We start from the raw sequence: 13042 nt of genomic DNA, 5'->3' as shown, positions 1-13042 counted from the left end.
GTTCCTTTATTTCACATTGTAAATAAATCACCTTGTATCTAACGGATTTGTTTCTTGTGGCTGCTTGGGTCTTGGGAGGGAAGCGAGTGCCTCACTCATGTTATGGCCTGGCCCTAGATGGGTCGTAACACACGGTTAAAATAACATTAAACAGGAGAAAAAGTTGAGACAGCCATTTAACTTTAGGCAAATTTCCCAAAAAATGTGACAGCAGTATTCATTTAATTCAATTCAATTTTACTTAGCACCAAACCAGTCCTCTCAGAGCAACTGTTGTTGTGATTTCTACTAAAATGACCGAATGACTCAGTATATTGTGAACTAATAGGATTTCACCTTATTCTGAGGTATTTGCAAGATCATTTGTAGTAGCCTACTACAAGAGAATGATATCATCCAGCTATTTTGATGTAATGTCATTTAGCTCAGTGCTTTGTTATACAACCTTTTGCATTAACATGGAGCCTTCCAGGTATCTGTTCTTTGAATAACCAACCTGAATTAGAAGAAGCCCTTCTAAAGTTTAATCAACTCTATATCTGTGGTGCTATATCTATGCAAATGACTATGTAAATATTTTCTACACTCGCGATCTCAACCTTTAATATAAAAATATTTCCTGTAAAAGAAAAAAAAAGGGGGGAGGTGTTTTGTTTTGTACACTAAAGTTTTTGCACAGATTAAACTACATACATTCATATTTTGTCTTCAAAGGTCATGGGCTAATTTTGTACCTTTTGAACTGAGCCAAAATGCTAAAAGCTAAGTTGGTGGTGACGCTAAACAACTTCAAGCTGTACATATTTAGGCAACATATTACACAACGTAATAAGAAAAGAGACCTGCTATGCAGATGATATTTTAATATTTTTGGGTCAACCATCAAATTCTTTACCTAAATTAATGCAATCATTTGAATACTTTGGTCGACTATCTGGATATAGGGTTAATATGAGTAAAACACAATTTGTTGAGGAGTACTTGGTGAGGGCTAGTTCTTTTAGGTTCAGCAGCTAACAAGATGGTGTATCGGTCAGGATACAGGAAGGAGGACAACAGGCTTCCACTTTGCTGGATTGTCACCGCCAGCTGTTTTATTGCCACCTAGATGCTCAGTGTTGCCAGCAGTCTGTAGTAACAAACAAGTTGCCATGAGTATATAAATATATACAGCAACAGCTTCACTAAGATAAATATAAAGGATTACATGAAATAAACCAACACATCCATCTGAATATACACATAACAGGACATATATAATTTGAACTACGCCAATCTTACATCTCTTGCTCTAAACACAGAAAGGACACAATTAAACACAGTGAGAATGTCATACATAGCCGAAACATCCACTCTAACTGTAAACAAAGGACTTTGGCGCCATCGTGTGGCCGAATAAAATTACTACATAATGGCGGCGGCCGGCGGCACATGCTTCGAGTCACGAGATGAAAAAATGCGGTGCTACAATGCGGTAGAATGCAACTAAAGCCGCGGCCAACATCAGAATCGGAAAATAAACATATTTAAGGAAACTTACTTCCAATCATGAACTTAACACTCGGAGCATCACGTGAAGGATGGCAACCAGGAACACAGCTTACGAGGTAACAGAACTAACACAGAAAAATCTCCTCTTCTCGAGTAGCATCGCGATACCCCCAACTTCTGCCTACGTCATTTCCTACGACTCCACCCCACACAATATTGCAGAACATAGACATAAAATCCCAGAGCCTTTTATACAGCCGCCCCCAAATGTGGTTACACATTTGCTCCCCGAAAAAAGGCTCCCTAATCAGTTGAGGGAGGCGACTTGCTATTCTGCTTAGTATCGCTGTCTTCCGATGGCACGGCAGGTAAAACTACCAACCGAGCAACTGGTCTGGTGTAAACACGTCCATTAACGTTCACATCAGCAGATCGGACAAGTCCATCATCACTACGATGAACCTTAATCACATGGCCTATTGGCCACAAGGCTCGAGGCAGCTGTGGATCTGCAACCATAATAACTGCCTTTTCCAGAAGTTCAGGAGGAGTTGACTGCCACTTCTGCCTTGCCTGTAAGCCAGGCAAGTATTCCCTGATGAATCTTGCCCAGAACTGATCAGCAAGAATCTGTGAGTGCCTCCAACGTCGCCGACTGAGGTTCTCTGTCTCAGAGTACACCACCTGGGGTAGTGATCCATCAGGCCGCCCCATGAGGAGACTATTGGGTGTCACAGGGTCCACATCGGCTACGTCGGTGGAAACGTAGCCTAAGGGCTTTGCGTTAAGGATCAATTCAACCTCCAGCAGAACTGTACGGAGTACCTCCTCGTGAAGAGGTTGGGAACCCACACAGGTGCGCAGAGCTGTCTTCACTGAACGGATTTCCCTCTCCCATACACCTCCGAAATGTGGGGCTGCCGGGGGGTTGAACTGGAATCTGATCTTCTGACGGGCGAGCCTCCCTTGCAATGTCTCTGACATGTTGGCAAAGGCTTCTCTGATTTCTCGTTCTCCCCCTTTGAAATTGGTCCCACAGTCAGACCATAACTCTGCCGGTGTCCCTCTTCTGGCTATGAATCGCCTCAGGGCCATGAGGAACGCATCCGCGTCTAAGCTACTTAGGAGATCAAGATGTACCGCCCTCGTCGTCATACACTTGAAAATGATTCCCCAGCGTTTCTCATGACGTCTTCCTACCTTCACAAACATAGGCCCGAAACAGTCAACACCGGTTGAGTAAAAGGCTGGTTTGTACAGTCTAAGCCGAGCAGCTGGAAGGTCAGCCATCTTGGGAACAGAGGGTTGTGCCCTCCAGCGCTGACACTCAGGACAGGTTCGCTGGTGCTTGCGAATTGCCTCTCTTCCACGCAGTATCCAGTAAGACCTCCGCAGCTCCGCGAAGACCCGTTCGGGGCCTGGATGATGCAGATCAACATCATATTTCTGGATAAGCAGGCGTGTGAAAGGGTGTGAAGGATCCAAGACAATCGGATGCAATATAGGTCCGTCAAGACCTTCTAGGCGTCGCAACTGACCCCCTACTCTGATGAGGCCCGCTGAGGTATCCAGTTCAGGTGCCAGGGTAAGCAAGCGGCTTCTGGATGAGACAGGTTTCCTTTCTGAAAGCAATCTGCACTCCTCAGGAAATGACTCCTGTTGAGCCTGCCGGAGGATGGCCTGTTCAGCATTCTGATAGTCCTCAGCCCTAGATGGCGCAGTCGAGAGTCCCTGACCACAAAGCTCTTTAACAGTAACATCCAAGAGCTCCTGCCAAGTCTTGCACGCCATTCCATCCTGACAGGTAGGTGTGGAGGTGATAGAGGTTCCACAGAAGACTGTTTTCCGGAGCTCAAGTTCGTCATTACGGGGCTCGGAGCTCGGGTTCTCTGGCCATGTGTCAGGACTGTTGAGCAGAAAGGGGGGTCCATTCGACCACCGATTAGGCACTTTGAGCTCGGCCAGAGCCTTCCCTCTCGTCAGGTCATCCGCTGGATTACTCTCTGAGTCTATGTAGCGCCAGGTACAGTGTTCCGTCAACTCCTGTATCTCAGCTACCCTGGCTCCTACAAAAACCTTGTAGCGGCAGGACTGTGAGCTCAACCAGGTAAGAACAGTGGTCGAATCAGACCACAGGACTGTTCTTTCAATCGCTGAGGTGAGTTCCTTATTCAGGGTACTGGCCAGCTGCGCTGCCAGCAAAGCTCCGCAGAGCTCGAGGCGGGGAATAGAGAGAGCTCGTTTGGGGGCTACCCGGGAGCGAGCTAGGATGAAGGTGAGGTGAACTTGCCCATCCTGTTCTACAGTCCTCATATAGGACACCGCTCCATAAGCTTTCTCAGAAGCATCCCCAAAAATGTGCACCTCACGAATGGCCCCCTTTAAGTTAGCACTGGCAGGAACATAGGCGCGTGGGAAGGTAAGGTGAGGTAAAAACTGAAGCTCCACCTCCCAGTCAGACCAAGCTTGCAGGAGGGTGGAGGGAAGATTCGAGTCGTCCCAACCATGCTTCTTATCCCATAACTGCCTGAGAAGGAGCTTGGCCCGAGTGGTGAAGGGTAACAGATAGCCCAAAGGGTCGTACTGTGAGGCTAGGACTCTATAGATGTTTCTGAGGGTTGGCACCTCATAGGACACGGGCCTGTGCTTATAACCCAAGGAGTCGGTATTCCAGTCCCAGCTGAGCCCGAGCGTGGTCTCTAGCGGGTTGGATTTGTCCTCGGCTAGCCACAGATCCAGACTCTGTGATCTAGCTTCTGGAGGCAAATGGCTCAGGACACTTGGATCATTACAAGCCCACTGACGTAGCTCGAAGCCAGCTGATTTCAGCAACTCTCTTAGCCGATCCACCAGATCTCTCGCTTCTTCCGGTGACCCAACACTCTGTAGGCAGTTGTCTACGTAGAAACACCTCTCGATGGAGAATCTCAGGCTGTCGTCAGGCTGTGTGTGCTCCATCACGTGATGTTGCAGGGCGAAGGTGGCGCAGCAGGGGCTTGAAGTTGTCCCAAATGGCAGGACCTGCCACTCGAAGATTTTAGGGGGTTCATCCACCTTTAAGTCCCGCCAAAGGAACTTCAACAGGGGCCGGTCTTCAGGGAGGAGCAGTACCTGATGGAACATCCCCTTGATGTCTCCACTCACAGCTATGGGGTGTTCACGAAACCTGACCAGCACCCCCAGCAGGGAAGCTCCAAGAGTAGGGCCAGGCAACAGGAACTGGTTCAGGGACTGTCCAAGGTATTTATGGGAACAGTTAAACACCAGGCGATTCTTCCTGTTATGACTGACAAGATGATGCGGTATGTACCAGTTCTCCTTGGGCGAAGTCTCATGCGTAACTTCCTTGACGGCTCCTGATTGGATCAGCTTCTGCATTTCTGCCCTGTAGGCATCAGCCCGACTGGGATCCTTTAACAGGCGCCTTTCTGTGCTTCGAAGCATGGGCATGACTGATTCCTTTGGTGCATTCAGTGGCGGCATCTGTGGGTGACGGAGTAGAGGTGTAGCATACCTGAAGACTCCATCGACCATCCTGCGAGTTGTTCTTGCCTCGAGCAGGGCCACAGCCTGCTGATCCTGTTTCGACCGAGTGACCTCTTTCTCGGATCGGTAAGGCACCACGTCCACCTGCCAGAGCCGCTCCACATGTTTGAGCAACTCGTCTGATTGGGCGGATGTATACAGGGATAGGACAGGCTGGGTCTGCCGCCCCATGAAAAGACTTGGCCCTTGAAGGGTCCAGCCAAGCCGGGTGCGGACTGCTGCTGGGCCTCCAGGTGGGCCGAGGCGGACTGGTTCTATGGGGGTGATCAGGTGTGGCTGGTCTGAACCAATGAGAAGCAGAGGCTTGGCTTCCTTCAGGGCAGGGACCGGGATCCCATGCAGGTATTTGTACTTCCTTCTCAGCTGGTCGATAGGATAAGTATGGTGAGCTAAGTTGAGACGATCAGCTGTAAACGCTCCATCAATCTTGTAGTAGGATCCGGGGTTGGTAGCAGCAGAGACGCTGAAGGATACGGTATGTCCATGAAGCATCTGAATATCTTGGCGGACGGTTCGTAATGGCAGGTCCTCCGGGGTGCCTGCCAGACCAAGAGTCTTTGCAGCAGCAGGGAGCAGCATGGTCCTCTCTGAACCGTCATCAAGTATAGCATAGGTGTCTAGAGTCCGCTCTCCATGGCTCAAAAGCACAGGTACAATCTTCAGCATGACACGATTGCCAGCCCCATGGCGATCAAGGTAGAGTGAGCCCGAAGCCGAACTGGTTAGGCAGCTTTCCTCCTTTGCAGCCATGCCAGCGTTGTTTCCTTCTGTCCTGGCATTTACCTCGTGAAGAGCCAGCAGATGTTTACCCTGGCAGCGGCTGCAGGGTTTCTTTAGTGTGCACTGAGCAGCTAAATGAGTTCGGGCACAGCGCCAGCATCGTTTGTTGACCTGTATCCAGTCCTTTATTTCCTCTTTGGAGAGCTTGGCTACATCATCACATTGGCTGAAATAGTGTTCTGTGCTCTCACAGTAGGCACAGTAGGCTTTGTTCTTAACCTTCCCTCTAGCTCGACTCTCCTTCACTGGTGAAAAAGTGTGTTCTGATGGCCCCTTTAGGTTATGTAGGACTGTCACGGTTTGTCGGCCTGTACGGGCCTCAGCCTTTACACTGGTCCTTTCTCTACTGCTTCTTACACCTGCTTGGCCGTCAAATCCTTGACACCAGGACTCCTGACGAAGCCATGCAGATAGGTCGTACAGAGTGTAGGTGCTCCCGGGCTGTTTAAACTGGTGTCGACGAAAATCAGCTCTCTGTTCGGCAGGAAGCTTACTTATTAGTCGGGCAACGTGGGACCCACAGTTCAACTCCGCTTCTCCTTCCAGTCCTAATGTTTGTAACAGCCCAACTAGTGACTGCACCCGAAGGGAGAACCTTTGGAAGGCTACTGTGTCACCTTGCCTTATTTCAGGACCATCCAGGACACTTGCTATCTTTCTCAAGGCGAGCTGATGAGGTTGTCCAAATTTGTCGTGGAGGGCTGCCATGGTGTCAGTATAAGGCTTGGGTGAGTTCAGGTAAGCATCGGCAATAAGTCGAGCTTCATCTAGTTTGAGGTGGTCCACAAGTATCTGATACTTGAAGAGCTCAGTAGCATTAGGAGGGAGTAGGTTCTCTAAAGCCATGCGGAGCCTAGCAAACTCAGAGGGATCAGAATGAATGAACCTTGGAATGGTTGGTTTGGGCCCCCTGTACACTAGCTCAGCCGAAAGAGGAGCAGATGGGTTGCTGCCGTGCCCACTGGTTACTCCAGTGACAAGAGAGGGGGAACTGGCTGGAACAGGCTTGGTTGGGAGCAAACCTGTCTTACTTGGTGCCCAGCAGGGGGGTGGCACAGAGTGTTGTGGAGGGACATGAAACGTGTTTCCATCCTTAACCACAGGGTCCTGATATAGGGTGCAGCGATGACTAGGCAGCGAAGGCTCACCAGCGAAATATGGTGTGCGGGGTAGAGGGTGGTACTGTACACCATCATCGGAGTATTGTTCGTCAACCTTCATTTGGGAGAATCCTGTGTGCAACTCTTCCATCGGTTCAGGCCATGGCGGTGGGTCAGGCCACACCTCCTCATCCTCCTCCTGTGGCATTGTCTCAGGGGTGGTGTATACCTCTCCTGAACCGCGCTTGGGGGGATGATTGGTGCTAGGCTGTGAGGCAGTCAGGTGAGCCATATCCTTCCTCAGCAGGTGAGCCACTTCAATCAGCTCTCTGAGGTCACTCTTTGCTTCCTTCAGTTCTTTTAGGCCCTCCTGTAAAACTTGCTGTGATTGGAGTAGCTGCTCTCTTTCGGCCTGCAAGGCTCTGAATTCTGTATGAAATGTGTGTATTGAAGACCCTAGCAAATTAGAAGGTGCAAATTCAGGTGAGAGGCTCCTATTAAGGTCCACATCTTGTTCACTTCTTCCCAGTGGAGGGGGTGTATTGTAATAGGCCCCATCCCTGTCGCTGTAGAGGGGTGGCGTATGACTATACTGAGGCTGAACTCTGTCGCTTCTTGTGTGAGGCTGTGGGGTATCCCACTGCAGCATTTTCCTAAAGAGGTGGCCTGTATAGTTAACATCAAAGTCCTCAAACCGGCTTGGTCGACGTGTATGGCGTTTAGGCCTTGCATCAGGACATGTCGCTCCATCTGGCTCCATCTTGATAACTCATCCGGCTCGAAGGACCAATGTTGAGGAGTACTTGGTGAGGGCTAGTTCTTTTAGGTTCAGCAGCTAACAAGATGGTGTATCGGTCAGGATACAGGAAGGAGGACAACAGGCTTCCACTTTGCTGGATTGTCACCGCCAGCTGTTTTATTGCCACCTAGATGCTCAGTGTTGCCAGCAGTCTGTAGTAACAAACAAGTTGCCATGAGTATATAAATATATACAGCAACAGCTTCACTAAGATAAATATAAAGGATTACATGAAATAAACCAACACATCCATCTGAATATACACATAACAGGACATATATAATTTGAACTACGCCAATCTTACATCTCTTGCTCTAAACACAGAAAGGACACAATTAAACACAGTGAGAATGTCATACATAGCCGAAACATCCACTCTAACTGTAAACAAAGGACTTTGGCGCCATCGTGTGGCCGAATAAAATTACTACATAATGGCGGCGGCCGGCGGCACATGCTTCGAGTCACGAGATGAAAAAATGCGGTGCTACAATGCGGTAGAATGCAACTAAAGCCGCGGCCAACATCAGAATCGGAAAATAAACATATTTAAGGAAACTTACTTCCAATCATGAACTTAACACTCGGAGCATCACGTGAAGGATGGCAACCAGGAACACAGCTTACGAGGTAACAGAACTAACACAGAAAAATCTCCTCTTCTCGAGTAGCATCGCGATACCCCCAACTTCTGCCTACGTCATTTCCTACGACTCCACCCCACACAATATTGCAGAACATTGCAGACATAAAATCCCAGAGCCTTTTATACACAATTGCTTGAGTACAATTATATTCCATCAGAAGAAATTAAAAATAAGTGTCAATTAGCATGGCAAACAGAGTACTTTAAATATTTAGGAGTCATAATACCTAAGGATCTTACAGAACTATTAGAATGAAATTATTTACCAATACAGAAAAAAATTAAGGAAGATATAGCGAGATGGAATTTAATTCCATATTTAAGTTTATATTCGAGAATGGACTCAATTAAAATTAATATTCTTCCTAAATTATTATATTTATTTCAAACACTACCAATAGAAAAAATAGACAAAATTTTGTCAAGATACATATGGCAAGGAAAAAGGCCCCGAATTAGATTTAAAACCCTACAACTTAACAAAGGAAAAGGGGGGTGGGGCTTACCTTCTCTTAGGGAATATTATTGGGCAGCACAATTAAGGCCTATGATATGCTGGTGTAATCCTTCATACGATGCTCAATGGAAAGCCATTGAGGAGGGTCTGACTTCCATCCCCATACAAGCTATTATAGCAGACAGAAGCTTGCAAAATGTAATAAAAACTATTGAAAATCCATGGATCAAGTTGACTTTTAAAATTTGGGAAACAGTAATAAAAGAATATAAACTAGAAGAGGATATAGCAGTTCTTAAGTGGTGTGCATATGACACACATTTTGCTCCAAATAAATTGGACACCAGATTCAAAGATTGGACATATAAAGGATTAACAGCTTTATTTATGGTAATGGAGGAAGGGAGACTAATTAGTTTTGATAAAATGAAAGATAAATATTCATTGGAAACACAGGATTTTTATAGATATCTACAGATGAGGCATTTTGTCAATAAAACGATAAAAGCTAAGGCTGAATTGAATAAACAGCTGCTAGACGTATTTATAAGGGCATATAGTTCAAATAAAAATAGAGGTATTATAGGTGACCTCTATAAAGGATTAACAAATATGAAATTACACTCAACCTTGTATATCAAAACAAAATGGGAAATGGAGGGAGGAATAGAGATAAAGGAGGATGAGTGGACAACAATATGGGCATATCAATGGAAATGTAGCAGCTCACAGAGCTGGAGGGAATTTGGGTGGAAATGCCTGACAAGATATTTTATTACACCTCACCAAAAATCTCACTATGAAGGTAACCCTCCCGCTTGCTGGAGAAATTGTGGAAATACAAATGCAAATCACTATCATATTTTCTGGGACTGTCATGTTATTAAAACTTATTGGAAGGGAATACATGCAGCAATACAAGTGTCAGGGTCCTGGGTCTGAGCAACCCAGGATCCCTGAGCAGTTATGAATTATATTATTATTATTATTATTATTATATGTATTTTGGTGTTACTGCTGCTCTTCTCCATGCTTGTAGATGTGAGTGTGTGTGTGTATATGGGTGCAGGTGTGTATGTACACTGGGTTACAGGCGCCTTCAGGCCTGGTGGGTGTTGCCCGGCTAGGGGACTGGCCACACCCGAAGCTGCACACCTGCCGCTGATCAGGGCTCGTCGGGGGAGCTACTTAGGAGAGTCTTGGAGCTCCCACCGACGCGGGATCATTGCTTGGGACTCCACGTTAGTTACCCAGTTTAGGTTCTGTCGTGAAGTGTATGCCTGCCATTGTTGAGTGTCCTGACAGCTGCTGCTATTGTTTCCCGCAGGAGGAGCGTGGAGGGCTTGGAGAGCAGCGAGCACCGGGGGGTGCTGACACGGGAGCAGAGAGCACTAGGAGGACACATCACGGGAGTCTGGGGAAAACACTGGGATTCATTGTTGCTTTCTACCACACTGTAAATAAACGCACTGCTTGTAATTTGAGCACCGCGCCTGGGTCCTCCTTTCCCACATTCCCCCACGGTTTGCCACGTCAAACCGTGACAACAAGAGACATTTGGAAGATATTTACCTTTGGAAAGTAAAACTCTATTATTTGGACTTATGCCAGAAGGATGGACAAAGAACGATAAATACTTGTTTAATATTTTACTGGCAGCAGGAAAAAAAGCCATCACAAAAAAATGGCTTTCTTCAGAGAGCCCAACCATGAACATGTGGATGAACATCACACTGGACATTTACAGAATGGAGAAAATGACAGCAGATGTGAACTACAGGTCCACAGGTGTGGACCTGTTTGTATCACGATGGAAGAAATGGATGGACTACATTAGAAAACGCAGGCCAGTTTTTGCTTTTGCATTAGATTTTGACTCTGTTAACTACTAGAAGACTAGAGGAAATATTAGTTACATTAATGGAAACAAAAACACACTCCCTATATTTATTTATTTTTCTTTCCTTTTTCTTTTTCCTTATGTATTTTTATTTATGTTGTTTGTTGTTTGGCTTCTTTTTCTTTGCTTCTTCTTTCATTCTTCTTGTATGGATATTTTAGTTGTTTAAATATAGAAAAAAAGAAAAAATATATGTACTGAAAGATAGCTGAAGTTGATGGTATTGTATAGTGATTTTAAAATGTCAATTAAAAAAAAAAAAAGAAAAAAGAAAAGAGAACAAATTAGCACCTAACTATAGCTAAAGTTAGTAACACGCTAATCAGCAGCCCGTTTGTTAGCTTAGTTAGCAACAAGCTAAGAAATAGGACTGAAGGACTGCGTAAGTGCAGCATGCAGCAACACTCAGCACCTTGAGTGTTTTGAAAGGCGCTTTCAAATAAAATGTATTATTATTATTATTATGAATTCAAAGAAGAAAAAACACTATAGTAAATATTTAAGTCCTGTTTTTACTTTTTCCCGGATGGCTGAAAATGAATAAATACAATATAAAAATGTACCTGACAAAAATAACAAACACAGTAGGGGACCAAGTCTGGATAATCAAGGTAAGAACACCTGAAGTGATTAGAGACTGATGAAACATAGGCATGTTTTCTTGAGTCAACAGTCCAGGGGAGAGAAAGGGTGGGAGGGTAAAGTTCATTATTTTCTTTCTTGTATCTAATGGTTTGGATATAGTGGTAAGTCTAGCACCCCAGTACATTTAAGATTTCCTTAGACAGTAGTAACACTGACTGTTGTGCCAAAACCCTGCAGCAAAACACTACAGCTACTTTTTTAGCTGTCTGTGACTTATTGTTATAAACCTGCCTGTTAGTTCACCGTGACATGCTTGAAAGTTGGCTTCATTGTAAAAATTCAACTGGCTGGTATTAAAGTTTAGTCAAACACAAATATGGCTAATCTGTGTTGGAAAAGCACAGCTGCGTTCACTGAAATGACCCAACTACAGTAACTTTTGTTGATCGCCTACAGAACTCCAGTTCAAGTCTTTTCTTTGGAGGGATATGCTTATGGGTTGAGAACTCATTGACTCTGATTGGGGTGGGAAAAAAACGATCCGTTACAGAAACATTCCTCCTTGACTTGTTTTTGTGAGTTCTGACATGCTACAACTACATGTTAAACCTGCTGAGTCACAGTAGAGAATAAAAACATAGATAAAACACACACCTGAAGGGATGGGAGGTGGGGAGACGATCTCTAGGAATGGATTGCGGACAGGTGTGGGGGCTCGTTTGCAGGCCTCAGCATCTCCATTGTGAAGGAGCAGGTCAACAATTTCCTGGGTCCATGTAGTCCCTATGAGACAGAGACATCAAACGGTGTACTGCTAAATCTCACCACATTGAGTAAAAACATTAACAACAGTCCAACAAACGTCTTTTTTGACACCAGCTACTTAGTAGTGCCACATTACAGCAGATTCCACAGTCTAACAAATTAGTCCAGAGACTGAAGGGCAGGAAAAGTAGCCTGTCTTTGTTGTTTGTTTGCTTAAATTATAACTCTCACACTTCATGAAGGTGTAATTACAGGATTAGTCTAGAGTTACTGGTGTTTTCCTTTATTGCCTGCTTGTTTAAGCAGTGACACACACACACACACAATGTTTTGATAGACTTAGTGGAAAAACTACTTAACAATCAAGTAATGGAAGAAGAAGAAAGCATTAACACCACAATGGAAAAATATTTCCTCACAAGTTAAAGTGCTGCATTAAAGAGAAAAGGGAAAGTGTGCTTCATTTTCTATGCTGTTTTGGCAGTGCAGTCCTGCATATTTTCATGTAACATCTGAATTTGCAACAGATAAGGAAAATGCACAGTATTTTTCTCCATACCCGTGAGTGGAAGTGTAAAGTGTTAGAAATGTAAGAACGCAAATAAAGCTGCTTGAGATCAGTACTTTGTGTCTAACACTGTTTCTGAGTACCTGCTTTGGGGTAGGTGGCGATGAGGAGGTCCGATGGATCGGGACGAAAAGCCCAGATGCTGTCCCAGTTGTTGGCGATGTAGTTCATGAGAGGCACTCCTCTGACTGGGATGAGAGGGAAGCGTGTGATGGAGGAGCTGGCCTTATGAATAGCCTCGCTATAAGTCATTTCTTTCTCCTCTGACATTTTTTACACTGCCAAAAGCTGCCTCAAGGAAATCAAGAACAAAGAGCTAAAATCTGCCTTTTTTAAATTGAAAAAAAAAAAAAAAACTTCAACAAACTCCCGAGGTCCTGCCTTCAGCTGTCTGTGTCAAACACT

General features: G+C 45.3%; 1 protein-coding gene across 1 annotated transcript in view; it reads right to left on the bottom strand.

The window, feature by feature from the left end:
- The window catches only part of LOC105940527 (sulfotransferase 1C1), a 20289-nt gene extending 7247 nt beyond the window's left edge, over positions 1-13042 (bottom strand). Inside the window, exons 1-2 of the mRNA XM_014413097.3 lie at positions 12721-13042; positions 11959-12087 (exon numbers count right to left, since the gene is read on the bottom strand). Coding sequence (XP_014268583.3) covers positions 11959-12087; positions 12721-12907 — 316 coding nt within the window. The 5' untranslated portion in view covers positions 12908-13042. The remainder of the gene's footprint in view (positions 1-11958; positions 12088-12720) is intronic.

Source organism: Maylandia zebra, linkage group LG8, assembly GCF_041146795.1.
Source record: "Maylandia zebra isolate NMK-2024a linkage group LG8, Mzebra_GT3a, whole genome shotgun sequence".
Lineage (NCBI taxonomy): Eukaryota > Metazoa > Chordata > Actinopteri > Cichliformes > Cichlidae > Maylandia > Maylandia zebra.
This window is presented reverse-complemented; position numbering and strand designations above follow the sequence as displayed.